Raw genomic sequence first — 19,593 nt, forward strand, 5'->3', positions numbered from 1 at the left:
TAATTAAAATAAATAACTGTAAATTGCTAAATTAAATGAATAAAATATTCTAAAGAACATTAATAAACTTTAGATTGAACTACTCATAAATAATAGCATCAAAAATGAATGATTCTAATGTAAAAAGTAAATGATATATGCATAAGAATTAATTTTTAAAAAGCAAGAAATCATATCTAATTCATAATATGCGAAATAAAATTCCAGAAAAAAAACAAAGTTTAATCATTGTCTTGTCTTCATGATTCACCATAGATTCAAAATTTGAAATGGTTTGAATCATTTTGACACAAAAGTACTTTTTCTTTTTTTAAAAAAACAAAATATTGACTTGACTCAGTGCAAAACTGCTTTGCTAGAAGAAGGTAGCCTTTAAAAGTTACCCAAAGAAAAATGCCTACTTAGTTCTGTGCAATGGTTTAGTATATTACCAATTAAAGGTGAATGCCATTTAGCTCTTATCGCGGATATATATATTATATTTGAATATAATTTCTAAAATGCCTTTTCAGGCACCAGCTATTTGTCCGTCACATTAATAGTAAAATGGTACTCGCTTCACACAGAGCTTTCCTTGTCCTTTAAAACCGTTCCTGCGGGAAAATCGTTCCTTGTTTATGTAAAATTTATTCCTAGAAAAAAAAATTAATGAAATAAATATTTGAGAACTCTTTGTAGTTCAACTTTTGATTCTATCTATAACTGACTACATTTCTGTATTTAGTGCAACTTCTTTTCTTATCTATTTTCCTTCATCATTTATTTTGATCTTTTTCTTTGGAGATAATGTTGAACGTTGAGAAAAAAGCTGTTGCAATGCAGGTAGTCTTACGAAACAAATGATGAATTTAATCAATTCTTTTTTAAAAAATCTTTATACTCTAGTATGATTTTACAATAAGATCTGATTTTGAGAAAAATTTTTAAGTTGGATTTCAGACATTTTAAAAGGAGTTGGTGGTTGGAGATTTAATGGCATTGTTGAGTGCCTGGTTTGGTAAATGCTATTAAATTTTTGAAAAAATGACTTGTCAATTGGCTTATCTTGTAGCAGCAATTTTCCCTATAGACCATTCGTAAACGGGAATTCTTTGGCTGAAAGGATTATTTCTAATAATATTTAGAGGCATGAACTTTCAGTTGAAATAAGGATTCTCAAAATAGGTATAATAGTTGGAGCTGCGCAATTTTTCCGTAATTTTCCTTTTCAAGAATACAACGAAGTATTTTTCTTTTTTAGATTTTAATCGAAATTGGAGGATAATGAGAAGAAGAAAGTGACTGTTACTGATGTATTTAAGGGATATAACTTTTCAAGTGATATAAAAAAAATAGTGAAATTGATGCAGAGCTTGAAACTAGGGTACTGATTGCTCTTTGGTTTTGCTAACTACTTGAAATATATAAACGATAGACATTTTTTCGATTTCAATCTTGACATATTAAATCATTTTTTATCGAATAATCCTTTCAATAAATTATTTCCAAAGGATAGTTCAAGAATAATGATCTTAATAACAAAAGTCTTAGTTTAAAATCGTCGTATCACTTATTGGAAAACTTATTGCCATTCAGAAGAATCTATATCTTGTGTTAGTTGTTCATAATTCTGGAAACCACTAAATTATCTTTAAAAATAAAATCTTCATATACATTTTGATAACACCGTCTCATATCTCCGAAGTCTATTAATTCCGAATAACTTTGCAAGATCAAACTGAGAGCATTTCTTGTTGTATCAAACTTAAACATTTCTTGTTGTATAACAACCTATCGTATTTCACACTATTATATTTCCATCAAATCATCTTAATGTTATCTATTTTTAGTCCATTTGGTATTTAATACTGTCCATAAGCATAAATTAGCCAATCGGTATAAAGTTAATGAAGTGGGATAAATAAAAGATGGCACGTGAAATGTGAGCTCTGAAAAGTTTTCGTGCAATGTAACTTTATATTCTGGAGAGGTCTTGTTGGTTATTTTTGTTGACAGAAATCTAATCACGTGTGATAGTTTAGATCATAACTATACCAAATGATCTTGTTTATTTTCTCTCAAAACGTTTCGGTTACTTTTTTCAACTGCTTCCTTTTATAAAGTAAACTTCCATATGAACAAAAATATTTCTCAATATTTCAAACTATCTGTGTCAAGCTAAATTTTTATTACTGTCACTTATTATGACTGTCTTTGCGAGAGACTCATTTCGAAAAAAATCCACATAATATTCTTTCCTTACCACTGTTAGAAAATGCTTTCTCAATACAAATCACTTTCTGTGCTATATATTTTGATACACATTGTCACGAAGTTGTAAAGAATAACGTAACAACACAATATCAAGTTTATTAGCTTTAAGTAACTCGTAACATGCAGGCGAAGAATTGATTCTACTCTTGTGGAACTCAGAATTTATAGCTTTACAGAATAATCTAGAATTATAAAGAAGGTTATAGAAAGTTCTAGAAGCTTCTAGAATATTAACAACTGAAAAATAAGAAATTCAAATTAAATTTCACCCTTTAAATTAATGCGACTAGGCTGGGCTTAGATCCCTTGACTTTGTGCGTTGCAAGCGCGTACTTTACCTCTGAGCCATACTAGCTATACATAGGTTTTCTTTTTGCGACAATATATTACATTTATTTTAATTCCAGTGTTTTGAGGGAAAGTAGATAATATTTATTTTGCGTAAAAATAAATAAATAAAAACCTTAAGTTTGAATCTGAACTAAACTGAATAAATCAAGAAATTGTGATAAGATCTTGAAAAAGAACTTGTAAAAATGCCTTATATGAAAGCTGTGAGAATAATCAGAATACCTATCAATAATTTGTAATAAGATATCTTGAAAGTTATTATACAGGGTTGGTGTATTGAGTTTATAATGGGAAGAATAACCATGTATATTTTTATTAAGCAAGTTGTGTAATGCAGTTACGGAAATCATACAGTGAGTATACGGTACAAGAAGTCCAAAAAGCTAAACATAGATAAAAATGCTTTAATCAAATAGAAAACATCAACCATTAACCACGGACACTAAAAATACAGACATGGTATAAGCAAAGAACAGCACTTGCAGAACTAACAACACACAAGTAAACATAGAATTGCTAATTAAACAACAGCACCAACATAATCATCAGTGTTCAATGTCACCACTTCGCAATGCGATGAGTATTCCAAAGAGAAAACTGATTCCTGGTGCAGCGGCTTGCCTTAAATAATTTCCAGTCAAAACATCGGGTCACATGAAAGTTTCCGGAAGAATCTCTTATTCTCGGTTTCTAATATGGTTATGAATATAATTCTTGCATTTTCCAGAATATTCATTTCTACCATTAAATTCGACATCAAGATTGGATAAAAAGAGTATAATTGCAACTGTTACAGATTCACGCCGATAGATGGCGTATCTGTCGAGTAAGAAGTTTTTGTTAATTATTGTTTATCAAAAAGTTTAGTGTAAGAAGGATTCTGTGACCTAGACGTGGCACTCATTTGTGTGAGGTGTCCTAATCTGTATCAGTCTACCTGAAGAGGCACAAAAAATGTGCCCGAAAATAAAATGGTGTTCACCAGAAAGCAGACAACGCAGTATTGAACCATCGAGAGTTTTGAGAAGTCGGCAAGTGTTTCTGTTTTGCCGCGTGTGTTGTTCTCAGTGATTTCTGAATAGTTAGAGTGATCTTCAATGGATATAAAGTGTAAATTCCTATGATTGGATTATTATGTCCGTTTTGGGTTCAAGGTAACTGTGAGTACACTTTTGTTTTCCAAATTTGTGTTTTAGTTTCGTTTTTATGAGTTGCATATATTCAGAGTTCTCTTTTCAAAATGCTTTCAAAACTTAAAAAGAGAGAAGTTGCCGAGGAACTGGAAATTGATATTCCTTCGGGTGCCAAAGTAATTGCTATTAAGGATTTAATTGAAAAGAGCGAGATCTATAAAGATAATTATGAATTCGTAAAAACTCTGGTTGAGTCAATAATTGAAAAGAAAAAAGATTACGAGAAAAATGAAGCACAGAAACTAGAATTGGAAAAACTTAAACTCGCGTAATTAGAAAAATAACTTGAGCTTGCGAATTTTCAAAAAGATGTAAAACAAAAGGTAAATGTGACAAATAGCGATTCTGATTCAAATTTTAGTTTAGAAAGTTTGATAAGAAGTGTCAAAACCTTAACTATTCCAGTTCCCATACGTGCAGAGTCGTATAATTTATTTTTTCAATCGCTTGAAAGAGCTTTCAAAACCAAAAAGGTTCCAGAACAATTCAAGTCAGAGATCCTATTAAATATTTTAGGCGAAAAAGTTACCAATTTAATGATATATTTAAAAGAGAATGAATTGTGTATGTATGACAAATTAAAGGAATTAGTGTTAAAAGAATTTCAATCCACCCCACAAGAAGTTTTAAATAATTTCCGTATAGCGAAAAAACGTTCAAACGAAAGTTATATCCAGTTTGCATCACGACTTAGTGCAGCATTTGATTATTAGTGACAGTTAAGAAAGGTAAATGTTTTGTGAACTCATGGTTTCCGAAAAAATATTTGATTCATTAGATCGTGAACTACAAATTCATATCGGCGTGAAACAAGGAGAATCTTGGTATGTGCCACCAGATTTGGCCAGGCATTGCGATATATATATATATATATATGTGTCGTCAAAATTCAAAAACGATAGAAAATGTGTTTTCACAACCCCAAGTTGTAAACCATTCTGAAAAATATCGTAAAGAATATTGTCCACATAAAGCATTTGTAGCTGAAGTTAAAACTCTGAAATGTGTAATTTGTAAATTAAGGAAAATCATTCCCTGAATGTATGTCCTGTCTTTAAAAATATACTTGTTAATGAGTGAAAAGAGGGCGTTAAAAATAAGCAATTATGTTTTAATTGTTTAAATCACCATAAAATTGCTAACTGTTATTCAAAATCCAATTGTTCCATTTGCAAAAAACGACATAATACTCTTATGCATTTGGGAAATACTCTAAGCGAAACTGAAACTCGTTCGCAGAATGCTAACGCTGGATTAAATCCAAGGTCAAATGTATTCGTTCCGCAAATTGAAAATCCCAGTAATAATTCTTCACAACTGACGAATGAGTCAACTGCGAACAGTACGTATTCATTCACTGCTACCAACTTAAATGTAAACAAAATGGTTTTATTAAGTACTGCAAGTGTGATGATTCAGAATAATGTAGGAATGTTTACTAGTGCACGTGCGTTACTGGATGCAAGTGAGTCATTTCATTTCAAAACGGTTAGCTGATAATTTGAAAAAAGGAAAACGGAATATCGTGGTTTCTGGACTAAATCAATCATCTTCTGTTATTTAACGGATCGTAAAAATGAAAATTTCGAACGTAAGCGGTAGCTTTGAAATGGGAATTGAGTTATTGGTAATACCGCATATAACAGATTGTATCTCCTCCAAACAATTTGACATTGATACGCTAGAATTAGATAGTTTCAATTTAGCGGATGTGAGTTTCAATGAACCTGGAGAGGTGGATATTTTATTAGGTGTCCAAATATTCTACGAACTTTTAAAATCGGGTCAAATTAGGCTTCCGGGAACAGACATTGTTTTTCAAAATACTGTGTTTGGGTTTGTTGCTACCGGAAGTGTTCCAATCGAAAACGAAACCACTGCTCATTGTGGATTGGTAATAGAAGATTTGGATGCAAATTTTAGGAAATTTTGGGAAAGTGAAGATGTTGAGGGGGATAAATTACAAAATGACGAGAGTTTAATGTGTGAAGATCATTTCATTGAAAACACATTTCAGAAGTGACGATGGAAGCTATGTCGTTAAAATGCCGTTTAATTTAGACCCCCCATGTTTAGGCGAGTCAAAACACATTGCTACTAAAAGATTTAAATCACTTTGACAACGTTTGAAGAGAGAACCAAAGCATATGCAACTATACAGGGAATTTTTAACTGAGTATGAGAATTTGGGGCATATGCAGGCAACTTGCGAAACTCCAAGGTATGTACATTATGCCTCATCATGGCGTTTTCAGGCCAGAAAGTAGTACTTCAAAATTACGCGTTGTTTTTAACGCATCAGAGGCAATGTCATCTGTACAATCGCGTAATGATAATTTGTTTTCAGGATCTGTTGTTCAAGATGATTTGTTAGCTATTTTGTTGAGGTTTAGAAAAAATTCTGTAGTTTTCACCGCCGATATAAAAAAGATGTATCGTCAAATTTGGATACATCCAGATCAGTGTGATTTACGATATATTTTATGGAAGGATTTAGAGAAAGAGAAATTAAGTGTATTTAAGTTGCTCACTGTTACCTACGGAACCAAATGCGCTTCTTACTTGGCGACCAGAGTACTAAAACAAAAATATTCTGTAATGAGCAGGACAATTATCCTTTAGCCGTTGCTGCTGGCAAGGATTTTTATGTTGATGATATACTCAGTGGTACCGAGGATTTATCTTCTGCCATTGAACTACAAGAACAGTTAATATATTTGTTAAAATCAGCTGGTATGGAGCTTCACAAGTGGATCTCAAATAACCCTGATTTGTTACAAAACGCTCCTACGTCGGACCGAGAATACAATTTCAATAACCCTAACTGAGCCACTTTAAAAACTTTGGGATTACAATTCAATCCTGAAAAGGATACATTTAGTTTTAGTGTTCAAAAAATTGTGAGTCCGGCAACAAAAAGAACAATACTATCGGACATATCCAGATTGTTTGACCCTTTAGGTCTCTTAGGACCTTTGATAATCACAGCGAAGATATTCTTGCAGAAGTTGTGGGTTTTGAGAATTGATTGGGACGATGAAGTTCCCTTACACTTAAATAGAGAGTGGGAAAAATTTAGTACTGAACTGAGTCAATTGAAAAATTTAAACGTAGATCGTCATGTCTTATGTTCTGAGGCTCTGAAAGTAGACCTGATAGGCTTCGGAGATGCTTCGAAAAATGCGTACAGTTGTGACCAGGGCTTTGTCAAGTCTACACCAGGTCTTTGTCAAGGTCTGGTGAGATAAAGGCGTCACTCTTATGCAGCAAATCTCGAGTGGCTCCCATCAAAGAAATTAGTATCCCACGTTTGGAGCTGTGAGCAGCGGATCTGCTTTCCAAGCTTAACGTTGAGGTTCTGTCATTCTTGCAACTAGACATTCATGGAGTATATTTGTACTCGGACTCCACCGTGGTGCTTGCTTGGATCAAAACTCCACTAACATTGTTGAAAACTTTTGTTGCTAATCGAGTCACTAGGATTCAAGAGTATACTAAGAATTTCCAATGGCATTATGCAAATACTGCTGAGAATCCTGAAGACTTGATATCACGAGGAGCTTTTCCTTCAAAGATCCAACAGTTAGACATTTGGTGGAATGGACCGTCTTTTCTTTCATCTAGTAGCTGGCCAAACTTCAGTGACGATCCTGGTGTCTCAGATGTTGAATATCTTCTTGAGGTGAAAGGAACTGCAAAGAACACTGAACTGAATAAGGATTCTATGATTAATCTTTCCATTTGTAATAATCCTAGTTTTTTAGAGTGTCTATTAGAAATAAGTAACAATTATTGTAAAATTGTTCGTGTTTTAAGTTATGTTTTCAGGTTTGTCAAGAACCTAAAAGGAGCAGTGAAGACAACAGGTCCACTGAATGCTGAGGAGTTGAACTATGCAGAGACATTTTTCATTAAAAATGTCCAAATCCAAAAATTTGCTAAAGACGTTAATAGTCTCCAAAAACACCACTGTGTGCCTCCTGGTAGTAAATTAAAAACTTTTAATCCTTTCTTGGATTCTAAAGGATTGTTAAGAGTCGGAGGACGGTTGGGTAATTGTAATTTTAGTTTTAATAAAAAGCATCAGATAATTTTGCCAAAAGGTCATAGATTAACTCTAATTATAATAGAACATTTTCATAATAAATATTTACATGTTGGTGCTTCTTCTTTACTCTATCTTGTTAGAGAATTTTGGCCTCTAAAGGGACGTAATAGATGCAGAAAAATCGTTCATCAATGTATCATCTGTTTCAAAGCGTAACCAATTGCACCTACTCAAATCATTGGCAATTTGCCCAAGGAAAGAGTGTCTCCAGATTTTGCTTTTAATTGTGCTGGTGCCGATTTCTGTGGGTCGTTTTATATTAAGAATAAGGCTCAACGTAAAGATGCTTTACAGAAAATATATATTTGTATTTTTGTATGTTTTTGTTTTAAAGCTGTTCATGTAGAAATTGTTTCAGATTTGACTTCTGATTCCTTTATAGCAACTTTATAAAGATTCATGGCTCGAAGAGGTAAATGTGTGAAACTGTTTTCGGATAATGCTAAGAATTTTGTAGGAGCTAATAAAGAAATTAAAAAACTTCATGAAGTGGTTAGAAAACCAGATGAAAAGCTCCCAGGCTATTTATCTGCAGAAGGTATTGAGTGGAAATTTATTCCACCAAGATCCTCACACTTTGGCGATCTTTGGGTGGCAGCTATAAAGTCATTTAAATACCATCTAAAAAGAGTTGTGAAGGGTATAAACTTAACTTACGAAGAGTTCTTAACGGTAATTGTGCGAATTGAGGGAATTTTGAATTCTCGACCACTTTGTCTCTTGTCAGCTAACGAGGACGATTTTGAGGTTCTTACTCCTGCACATTTCTTAGTAAATAGGTCTTTAAATAAGCCTGATTTGACAAATTTAAAGAAGAGTCCTCTCAAGAGATGGCAAAAGGTAACTAGACTTGTACAATGTATGTGGAAATTTTGGCATCGTAATTATTTAAGTCAATTACAACAGAGATCTAAATGGAAGTTTGACAAAAATAATGTAAAATTAGGAGATTTAGTGTTACTAATCGAAGATAATTTGCCTTGTTATAAATGGGCTATGGGTAGGATAGTTAAAATTTATTTTGTTGATGATAAGAAAATTCGTGTTAAGATTAAAACGCAGTCTAGCACTTGTAAAAGAGCCATTTCTAAAATTTGTGTATTGCCTATGGAATATAATTAATTTGTTATATTTAATTTTCTAATTTGTAAGTTTTGATTTATTATTTCTTTAAGATATTGATTATTATGTTTCTTGTGTGTTTTTACTAGATTTGTGTAAAAGTTGTAACATTTTTTATGTTATTGAACATTGTAACCTCTTGAACCCCTGGGGTTTCAAGGTGGTGAGAATGTTACAGCTTCACGCCGATAGATGGCGTATCTGTCGAGTAAGAAGTTTTTGTTAATTGTTGTTGTATCAAAAAGTTTAGTATAAGAAGAATTCTGTGACCTAGACGTGGCACTCATTTGTGTGAGGTGTCCTAATCTGTATCAGTCTACCTGAAGAGGCACAAAAAATGTGCCCGAAAATAAAATGGTGTTCACCAGAAAGAAATGAGTTTTATTTGAAGAGAATTACAATAACCATCGATTAAAAAAATCTGTAAGTCCCAATTTCTACGATAAAAAAAACAGTTTTAAAAACCAGTATTACAAATTGATAACAAATTGTTTAAAGAATGATTTCACAGTGCAATGAAGCAATATTACAAATTCATAAAAATATGTTTAAAGAATGATTTCGCTGTAGCATGTAATTTTAAAGGATAACAAGCTAGCATGCACTCATCATGCAATTCCAAAAACAATTAATGGGGTTATACATATATTAGAGAGTTAGGTCCCTGTTTCTGTGTTTGTTTTTATCTTTTTCTCTAGTACTTTTAGAAAAACCATATTGGCCATGTTAAAATTCTAAATGCAGCGTTTGAACCAATGTAACTTTCAATAACTGGTACTTAAAGCGGTCATGAAAAAAGTCTGATGAATCTTGGTTGCTACAAAATTATACCAAATTAAAGACAGGAGCAAAGTCTCGCAATGCGTTACATTTTATATAGTTTATCTATCTATACGTATATAAAGCTCAATGTGTGTTTGTTGGCGCTCAACAGAAAAGACCATTTGACCTACAGCTACCAAATTTGGTACGTGTATACCTTGGGAATGTGCACCTGGGGTCCCTTTTTTTGAATTTTTAATTAGAATTTTAATTATTAATTAAAAACTAACTTTCCCGCCAAAAAACCTTTTCATTTTCCCCAACTCCAAATGAGCAAGGCTTCAGTTTTTTTCCCCAACAGTATTGAGGCTAGGGTTAACATTTTTTGGCTGATAATTTCAAACGATTCTGTATATTTTCTTAATGTTTGATGCATTTAAATTAAACGTTGTTAATGAATCCATGTTTCAGATTTATTCTGAAGTACTTTTGATTTAAAATAAAGCAGAATAAAGGAAATTAAAAATTTCTAATCTGCATAGCGTTACCCCAACTGGCGTAGAAAAATTCACGCATTTGCGTTACCGTAACTGGCGTTGAAAATTCACGCATGCGCATTGTGTTCTGATTGTTTACATCTATTTTCAACGGAAGCGGAATTATTTTTAGGTTAGTTTATGCTTTTGTAATTAAATTGTATTTATTTTAGTTTAAGCTCATTGTTTTTTAAGAAATTTTTTTTACCTGTTTTCGACCGATTATTTTAAACGATTCTGTTTATTTTCTTAGTGTTTGATGCATTTAAAATGAAATATTGTTAATTAATCGATCTGTTCGTGATGAATCTGGGAAAATTTTGTTGAAAAATTCTTGAGATATTACATAAATTAAGAAAGATATTCTTTAGTGCCCATAAGGTTTAAATGCTCAGTGACTATTAATCATATTACAAAAAACTAATGCTTTGTTTCAGTAAAAAATATTATTATATTAATTGCAGATTAATCATTTCCACTTTAATTTAAAGCATAAATTCTACGGGAGCTAACAGAAAATTAGAGAGATATAGATTACGTTATGACTGAAGGCATTTATAATATTATGAGTGAATTTAAATTTGAAGTTTTAAAATATTTTAATGAAGAAGCTATTAAAGTAGGAATTACATAAAATAATTATTAAAATTTTAACGAGCATCAAGATTGGCGAACCGGCTGGTCGCCAAAGGCGGCTAGTTATTAAATAAAGGAATAGGAAACTTCTAAAATGTACCTATTTTTATATTCTTATTTTACCTAGAAAAAATTAAAATGTATTTCTTGAGAGCCTTGAAGTGAAAATGAATATGCTGTAGAGCCCTTCTCTGTAGTATACAAAGAAATAATATTTTAATTCCTTATTATATTACCGATTTCCTAGGGGAAGCTGGGGAACATGAGTAAAGATTAGAAATCATGAACGTTATATAATTAATGCTTTATTCAGTTTTCAATATAAAAAGTGATAGATAATAAAATGAAAGATAATAGATTTTCTTGTTGAGAAGCTGAACCTTATTTTTAGCAATAATCTATAGAGAGAGTTCTGCTGTACAATGATGTCGCGAGTTTAAATATTAGGATCACTAATTTATGCATATTCCTATTCTTAAAAGAATTTATAATGGTGGAAAATTTTGCAGCATCTGAGAGATATGAAATATTTCCAATGTATTTGTGTGAGTTTTACATTTTCTTCCAACTGCGGAAATTCATATAATTAATTTTTTAATTGAAGAAACTTTATAACTGACATGGAAATTAAATTCCACAGTTTCCGATAAGTACATTATTTAAAATTTTAAGCATGTTTCGAATAATATATTTTAATATGTTTCGAATAATATATATTAAAAATTTTGTTTGGTGTGGTTGGTTGTGGTGTGGGTTTCGAGTCTTAAAATGGTTTATTTTAAGATGCAATAAGAATGGAAGGCTTCTGATTCTTCTCTGTGTAGGGAATAGTGAATTTATTCATGAAATAAAAAATTTGAATTCATTAAAATGTAAAGCAAAAGGAATGTAGTCAGAGAGATAATTGTTGAATCGTATTAGTACAATTTTAGAAGAGCCTCACAATCAAAGCCTACATCAAATGTCATTAACTGAAAAATTATAATATTCAATACGCAATATGCACACACATAATTTAATCAATGATTAAATGTGAACTTTTTTTCAATAATTAATAACGTTAGACCGTTTTTCCGAAAGATATGAATACTCTACAAAGAGTAAAGAATATTTTTTAGCTATTAATATTTTCTATTAATTTGGAAAAATTAATGATTATATCCTAATATGCTATTTTATTACTTCATGTTCCATAGACAGGTTCTCAAATCAAATTCCTCATAGGCGCATTTTATTAATACGATCTTAGATATGGGTAATTTCTAGTTTTAAGCCCATAGATTCGCCTGCAGAAATCGTAGTTTCATTATAGAAGAGACATGATGAGATAAGTAACATATAAAATTAAAATTTTGACAAACATAATTAATTGATAAATTTAGAAGTACGGAAGTACGTCAATAAGAATTAATTAATAAAATTAGAAGTGTGCCAGATATAATTAACTGAAAAAAAAGATAGAATTTTGCTCGATTTAAGAAAGTGATAAAATTAAAACTGTGCCAAACATAAATAGAGAATAAAATCAACAAACAAGCAAAAATGAATAAAATTAACACTAAATGTTATTGTGTACAAAAAGGACTATCATTTTTAAACTGTTAACGAAATTGATAAGCTTGTTTCTTTATTGTCTTTTAAAAATCTTGAAACGTTTCAGATGATTTTATAATAGAAAGGGGCCAACTAACAATTTCTTTTATCAATTTTATTCAAATTCTGTACATATTACCAAACATTGAAAAATATTAATGGGGTTGAATCAATGACCTTAAACAAATATTATAGAAATTTATTTTATGGAAGAAAAAATAATATTTCTGCAAGATAATTCAAGAGTTATTGTTCTAGTATTTTTTTATTTTAATTTTAAACAAAAAAAAAACTTTTTTTTTTACAATTTAATAGAAATGTTAATACTTGTGATAGTGGCTCTATAAAAATAGTTAAAAAAGTACTCGTATTTCTGTCTAAAGAACAAGACACGCTAAAAACTACGACATGGTGATTTTTTTTTTTTTTTTGCCAATTTCACTTTGCAGTGAATTTGCTAAAACGAAGATCTTAAACTTAAGTAAACAGCAACTAAATACAGTGTTGACAAGTACTTATAGACAAATACAATACAAATCCTTAGCTTCAAAAACATGATTAATTAGTAAAAGTCTGGATTATAGAAAAATTGTGGGTTCGAATTTCAGATTTTATTAAATGTATTCTATTGAAAATGTGGTGCGATGCATGCGGCGGGATAAACAATCGGTAGTGAAGTAAAACTTTCGAAAAAAAGAGTTACCAGTAAGCATGTTCATAATAATTAAATGAATAAAATTATTTTCACCATCAGTGGTGAAAATAATTAAAAAGAAAACAAATAAAACTTTGACACATTTTTTTGAAAAAGCTTATATGTCTTAATCTTTCAATTTCAACATTTTTTATATTCGAAATCATTTTGAAAATGTTATTTTTCAAAATAATGCTCACAAAATGCGTTCACTTCGATCTTTAAATCCATAGTAAATCCCGCCTTCAGTATCGGTTTTAAAAATTCCTTTACAAATGTCTCTCGATATGAGTGTATAAGAGTTAAAAACTTATGAATATCACGCATGAATTCAGAAAATAATTATTAATTAAAAAATAAAGAATAAAAATTGCTTCCTGAGCTTGAGAAATTTGAAAAAACTGGGCAATTTGGCATTCTTGCAAGTAGAGGACAAAAAAAAACCCTCGCCTTCCAACGTCGAAGATGTTGCGACCGTGCTCGTTGAAGCCAGCAGTCAGTCGCCGCAGAATAGTGTGAGTTTGTCAGTTGTTTACTGCGTTCTGGATATGCCATTTACAATTGTACGAAAAATTGTTCGGTAGATTTTGCATTTTTATCCATACAAAATCAAGTCTGTGCACTTGTTACAGGAGGGGATTTAGAGGTCCGTAAAACATTTGCACTTCAGTTCCTTGCTCGAATGGTGGTTGACACAACTTGGCCATGGAACATTCTGTGGAGTGATGAGGCCCACTTTTGCCTCACTGCTCAAGTTAACACCCACAACTGTCGGATTTGGGCAGAGGAAAACCCTCACGTTATCCAGGAACAACCCTTGCATCTTGAAAAAGCGACAGTATGGTATGGTTTTACAGCTACCTTCAATCATAGGACAACGGTACCATGATATGCTGAGGGATATTGTAATCCCAATTCTTCTATAGCGTGGATGCCTTTAAGACATCATTTTCATGCAAGATGGTGCACCATCTCATATTGATCGTCGTTAAATCGATTGTTAATACAGCATTTCACAGAAGCACGAGTTATCAGCCGTCATTTCCCAATAGCATGGCCTTCTCGTTCGCCAGACATCACCAGTTGCGACTTTTGGTTGTGAGGTTATTTGAAGGACAATATCTACTTTCAAAGGCATCATCTCTACCAGATCTGAAGGACAACAGTCGGTGCCATATTCTTAATATTCCGGCAAACCCACTCCGATCATCTATAGAAAATATGGTTCTACGATTAGAGCATATTGTTACAAACCTGTAATTTTGCTACCCAGCGTAAATATTGTCCTCATAAGAAAGACCCTTTTACAGTCATCATCTGTATTGGCGTCAGACAGTCTGCTGCCGGATGTCGAGTCAGTGATCCCAGAGTTTGGCGACAAACTTGGCGACCATTTGGCGACTTTGGATAATGCTCGAAACTTCGAGAATTTTGTCGATCCGTCCATTAAGAACCGAGATACGCCTGATTGGTCAAGAAGATTTTAACCCCGCCTATCAGTACTATAAAAAAATGGCACTCTCAAACTGCGGTGTGTCGTCGTTGAGAGTCGTCGTCGTGTGGAGTATTCGGAGTCGCCGAAAAGTAACGAGTCTTCGAGAGGATAGCGAAGAAACGACGAATTACCAGCTTCGTGTGGAGGCAGCGTCGTATATTGTGTGTAGCCAGATGTGAGAAGTAGCGAGACGGCAGCTAAAGCGAGAGAAGACAGCGAGAAGTTCAGCCATTGGAGAGACGCCAGAGCGAAGCTCCCAGGATTCTGTCTAGCCGCTTCGTGTGCTGTGGACGATTACTATCTGTGGGCTACTGTGTGCTGTCCTGTGTTCGTCTCTGCTGTAAATATTTGTCGTCTGTGTACTCGTCTTCTTTGTGTTCGTCTCTTCATGTAAATAAATGTCGTTGTTTTCTACTGACGCCTGCTGACTGTGTTCTCACATCATATCCCTACCACTATCAAAAGAACCCTACGGCGGGGAGGAAAATCCGTAATAATATTGTTGAAAATGAAGGAGGACATTTGAGAAATTTTAATTTTACTTTATTTAGCAATTATAAATCATATTAAATGGTTTTATGTATATTAGAACGCCACCTAATGGTGAATTTTTGCACTAATTTTTTATTTAATAAATGTAAAGCGCATCATCTCAATAATCTGTAGTTCAAATTTCATCTCATTTGGATCAATAGAACACATTTTAGAACCCTCTGAAGTGGGTAACTTATTTCTTGCTAACCTGTATATATGATAATCATTCTAATCAGTGGCCATCAGCTAATTTGGGGCGTACATCTGCTAACAAAATGGTTTAAATGAATTAAATAATTATATTTTATGTAACTTGAGTCAATAAATGATCCGATGGGTGACGAATTCTAAATTTTTACATAGGTCCTCTGCTCTTTGAATCATATTTAATATAATATGCTTGAGACACCAATATTTTAAATAAAAATTGTTGAACTCCAGTCAACTAAATCAATCACTAAAACTGAATAATTTATGAAATTTGAATATCATCTTAATATATATAAATTACGTGTCACGTTGTTTGTCCGCGATGGACTTCTAAACTCCTAAACCGATTTTAATCAAATTTGCACACCGTGTGCAGTTTGATCTAACTTAAAAGATAGGATAGCCCTTTTTTTGAATTTTTAATTAGAATTTTAATTATTAATTAAAAACTAACTTTCCCGCCAAAAAATCTTTTTATTTTCCCCACCGCCGAATGAGTACGGCTTCAGTTTTTTTCCCCAACAGTCATGAGGCTAGGCTTAAGATTTTTCGGCTGATTATTTGAAATGATTCTATTTATTTTTTTAAAGTTTGACGCATTTAAAATTAAACATTGTTAATTAATCGATCTTTCAGATTCATTCTTAAGTACTTTTGAATTAAAATAAAACAGAATAAAGGAAATTAAAAATTTCGAATCTGCATAGCCTTACCCCAACTGGCGTAGAAAAACTCACGCATTTGCGTTACGTTTCGAATCCGAATGTTCGAATTATTTATGATCCTATTCGAAAACGTTTCTCAGGAATAAGATATCATTTTCCACAATTATTTTTTAATGCATACAATAAATTTGATACGTTGCAACGGATAAAGTATCACGATCTTTTGTTTGAATTTTGTATTACTGTGCACGGTGGCAATTCTCAGAAATAAGATATTTTATTTGAAAATGATTAATTACAAACGTTTTAACGGATCACTGATTAATATAACATACTAAAATTCTGGTTTTTTTTATTATAAAGAAGTTTGGAAAAATACTTGGAGATGCACACGAATAATTATTACTTTTCGTTTTGAATGAATTCCGATTCTTTATCTGACTGTTTACTAAGAAAAATGTTGTACGGCAATAACATTTGTTACCTTCATTGAATTTTCAATTAAATGATTTTATTTCTTTTGTTAAGGATATCGTAAAAAAGGTAAGTGAACGAGCCAATAATGAGTTTCTCTAATCGGATAATAAAAAAATATTAACTCATTTGTATGCTAAATGAAATTTAATCTTTTTTTATATAAATTATTGAAGATATGATAATAAAAAATGGTCACAATAATCGTTTCAGTTTTTCATTTCTTTACTAATAAACTGCATGTACGTATCAAGTTATGTCAGCTATCATCAACTCAGCTATCATTCACTTCAGCTACAATGCTTATCATTATTTAATAAATGTTTCTGAAACTGATTTCATTTTGTAAATGAATTTTGAATTATTGTAACAGACAAATGTATCAATGACAGAATAAATCTCATGGCAACTTCATGTGTGGAATATAGAACTTTTTTTTAATCTTTCCTTTAAGCTGAGGAAGCCAGAATCTGTATCACTGAAGTTAGAGGATTTATTATACATCATAAAGGGTTTATACTAAGAAGGAAGGTATTAAGAAGGAACAAATTATTTGTTCATTATTTGACAGTCACAATTATCTGTTAGCTCCAAGCGATTCTAACAGATGGCGCTGTGTTAAAAGTACCAACGTTTCACATAAGCTACAATTTAATGGCATAACCACTATGTATTGCTGAGGCTAAAGTATAAGTTAAATTTATTTCGTAGTAAACGCAATACAATCAATTGTTCTTACTTTTTCAATTTTTGGTATTAGCATAGCCGACCACGTGTTATTTAAACTGAAGTATAAATTGAATTCATATTATTGTAAAAGTAATACAGTGGACTTCTTCTTGCTTTTTAATTATTAGTGCTTCATTGTTCAACAATCTTTAATTAAAATGCATGTTTAAAACAATCATTCTTATGGCGAAGTGTTGAAACACTTCGATTGGCCATAAACATGCGCGTACAATTGCAAAATGATCCATCAGCACAAATATTTTCTGAACAATTACTAGATATTGGGAACGGTAAAATAGAACTGCAACCAAATACGCAATGCATTAAACTGCCAGACAATTTCTGCACTGTTCTTCAGGGAAAAAATGAATTGATTCAGAGTATTTTTCCGGATATACAGAGTAATTATTTGAATCATAACTGGCTCAGTGATCGGGCTATTTTGGCAGCCAAAAATGTTGATGTTGACGAAATTAACTTCCAAATACAACAGTTGTTACCAGGCGATCTGATGTCTTTTAAATCAATCGATACTGTTGTTGATGAAAATGATAGGGTAAATTTTCCAATTGAATTTTTAAATTCACTAGATATACCTGAAATGCCATAACCTTCGATTAAAGATTAGTTCACCTATTATTCTCCTGCGTAATTTGAATCCACCTCGATTATGCAACGGTACGCGTTTGGTCATCAAAAATATCACCGGAAGCTTCAATATACTTCAATATACATCAAAAATATCAATGGTAGCTTCAATATACTTGAGGCTACCATTTTAACTGGAAAGTTTAAAGGAGAAGTGGTCCTGTTGCCACGTATTCCGATGATACCATCAGAATCTACGATACCCTTCAAAAGGTTACAGTTTCCAATTCGTTTAGCATTTGCCATCTGCTAGTTCTTCTATAAAAACTGGCGATTTTAGATCATTTCAGCGACCGTCTCAAAGAAACGCTAATCTTCTGCCAAGGCTTTTCGCCAGCGATTGGCCTCAGATTATGAAAATATGATTAGTCTAAGCTATTCTATTTAAAACTTCATAAATGGGTCAGAATTGATCGCAGAAAATAGAAATGCTTATTTATTTATTTAAAGGTTGAAGTATCAAGAGTATTTCGCAGAATATGATTTCTTAGGACCAAAGGACTGTGTAAAATTTAAATTTCATAATTCTTTCATAAGTACATTTATTGATTGAAGGAAAATAATTTTTTTTTATTTACATCATTTAAATATTTTGGAAGTAAAACTGAATCCATGATGAATCAAACAAATTTTTGCTGAATAATTCTTTAAGATATTATCTAAATTTTAAAAATTATTCTGCAGTGCACATACAACTTCAATGTCGAACGATTCTGCTTTCAATTTTCAGATTTTTTAAAAAAAGACATGGCTGGTTTTAGTAAAAAGTGTTTTTATATTAATTGTAATTTAACATTTCCACTTTAATTTAAAGTAGAAATTTTATGGGAGCTGATAGAAAATTAGAGTGAGAGATAAGTAGTACAATGAACAGAACTGTTTAAGGTCTACATGCTAGTATGATTGAATTATATAACTATCAAAATCCAAAGCTTAAAAATATTTTTTTTCAGAAAAAGCTGTTAAGAGACTAAGTTACATAAAATATTTCATTGGAAATTTTAGCTAGCATTAATTTTGTCGAATCGGCTGGTCGCCAAAGGCGGTACTTGAATAAAAATGAAATCATACACATCTTATTTTACGAAAAAAAAATCAAAATATTTTAATTTCAGTAATTTGTTGTTCACATATCTAATCTAAATATGAAAAGATAATATTAAATTTATTTCATTTTTATGAAACACCGGACTTATATTAAATACAACATAAAATATGTTTGGTATCATATGTATCATCTTATTTAAAATTTATCTTTTTGAAATTAAAAAAATTTATTGCTTTTGAAATTAATAAATTAAAAATAGCACCAAATTTGTAATAATTAACTTCACACATTTTTCCCTGTTCAATTCTTTTAAAGCCATTAAATTGTCTTTTAAAGTCATCTGAAAAGAGTGATTGCAACTTTGAGAAGAATAATGAAGCGGAATTCCTTAGCATATTTGATGCATAATAAGCACTTTCTGACTATTACTTTTTTTATGCTCTTCAGATCATTTCAAAATCACTGGACACCAAACGATTTTTTCTCTTCATCTTATTTATAAATCAGAATAAATTTAAAGCAGTGAATTTCATTATTTTTTA

General features: G+C 31.6%; 1 protein-coding gene across 1 annotated transcript; it reads left to right on the forward strand.

The window, feature by feature from the left end:
• The first annotated feature begins 6,346 nt into the window (after positions 1-6,346).
• On the forward strand, positions 6,347-13,832 carry LOC129962854 (uncharacterized). The gene is made up of 4 exons (XM_056076854.1): positions 6,347-6,530; positions 6,759-7,036; positions 7,141-7,849; positions 13,678-13,832. Exons 1-4 carry the CDS (start codon positions 6,347-6,349, stop codon positions 13,830-13,832), a joined length of 1,326 nt encoding a protein of 441 aa, XP_055932829.1.
• The last annotated feature ends 5,761 nt before the right edge of the window (positions 13,833-19,593 follow it).

The sequence above is a fragment of the Argiope bruennichi genome, chromosome 3 (assembly GCF_947563725.1).
Source record: "Argiope bruennichi chromosome 3, qqArgBrue1.1, whole genome shotgun sequence".
Classification (NCBI taxonomy): domain Eukaryota; kingdom Metazoa; phylum Arthropoda; class Arachnida; order Araneae; family Araneidae; genus Argiope; species Argiope bruennichi.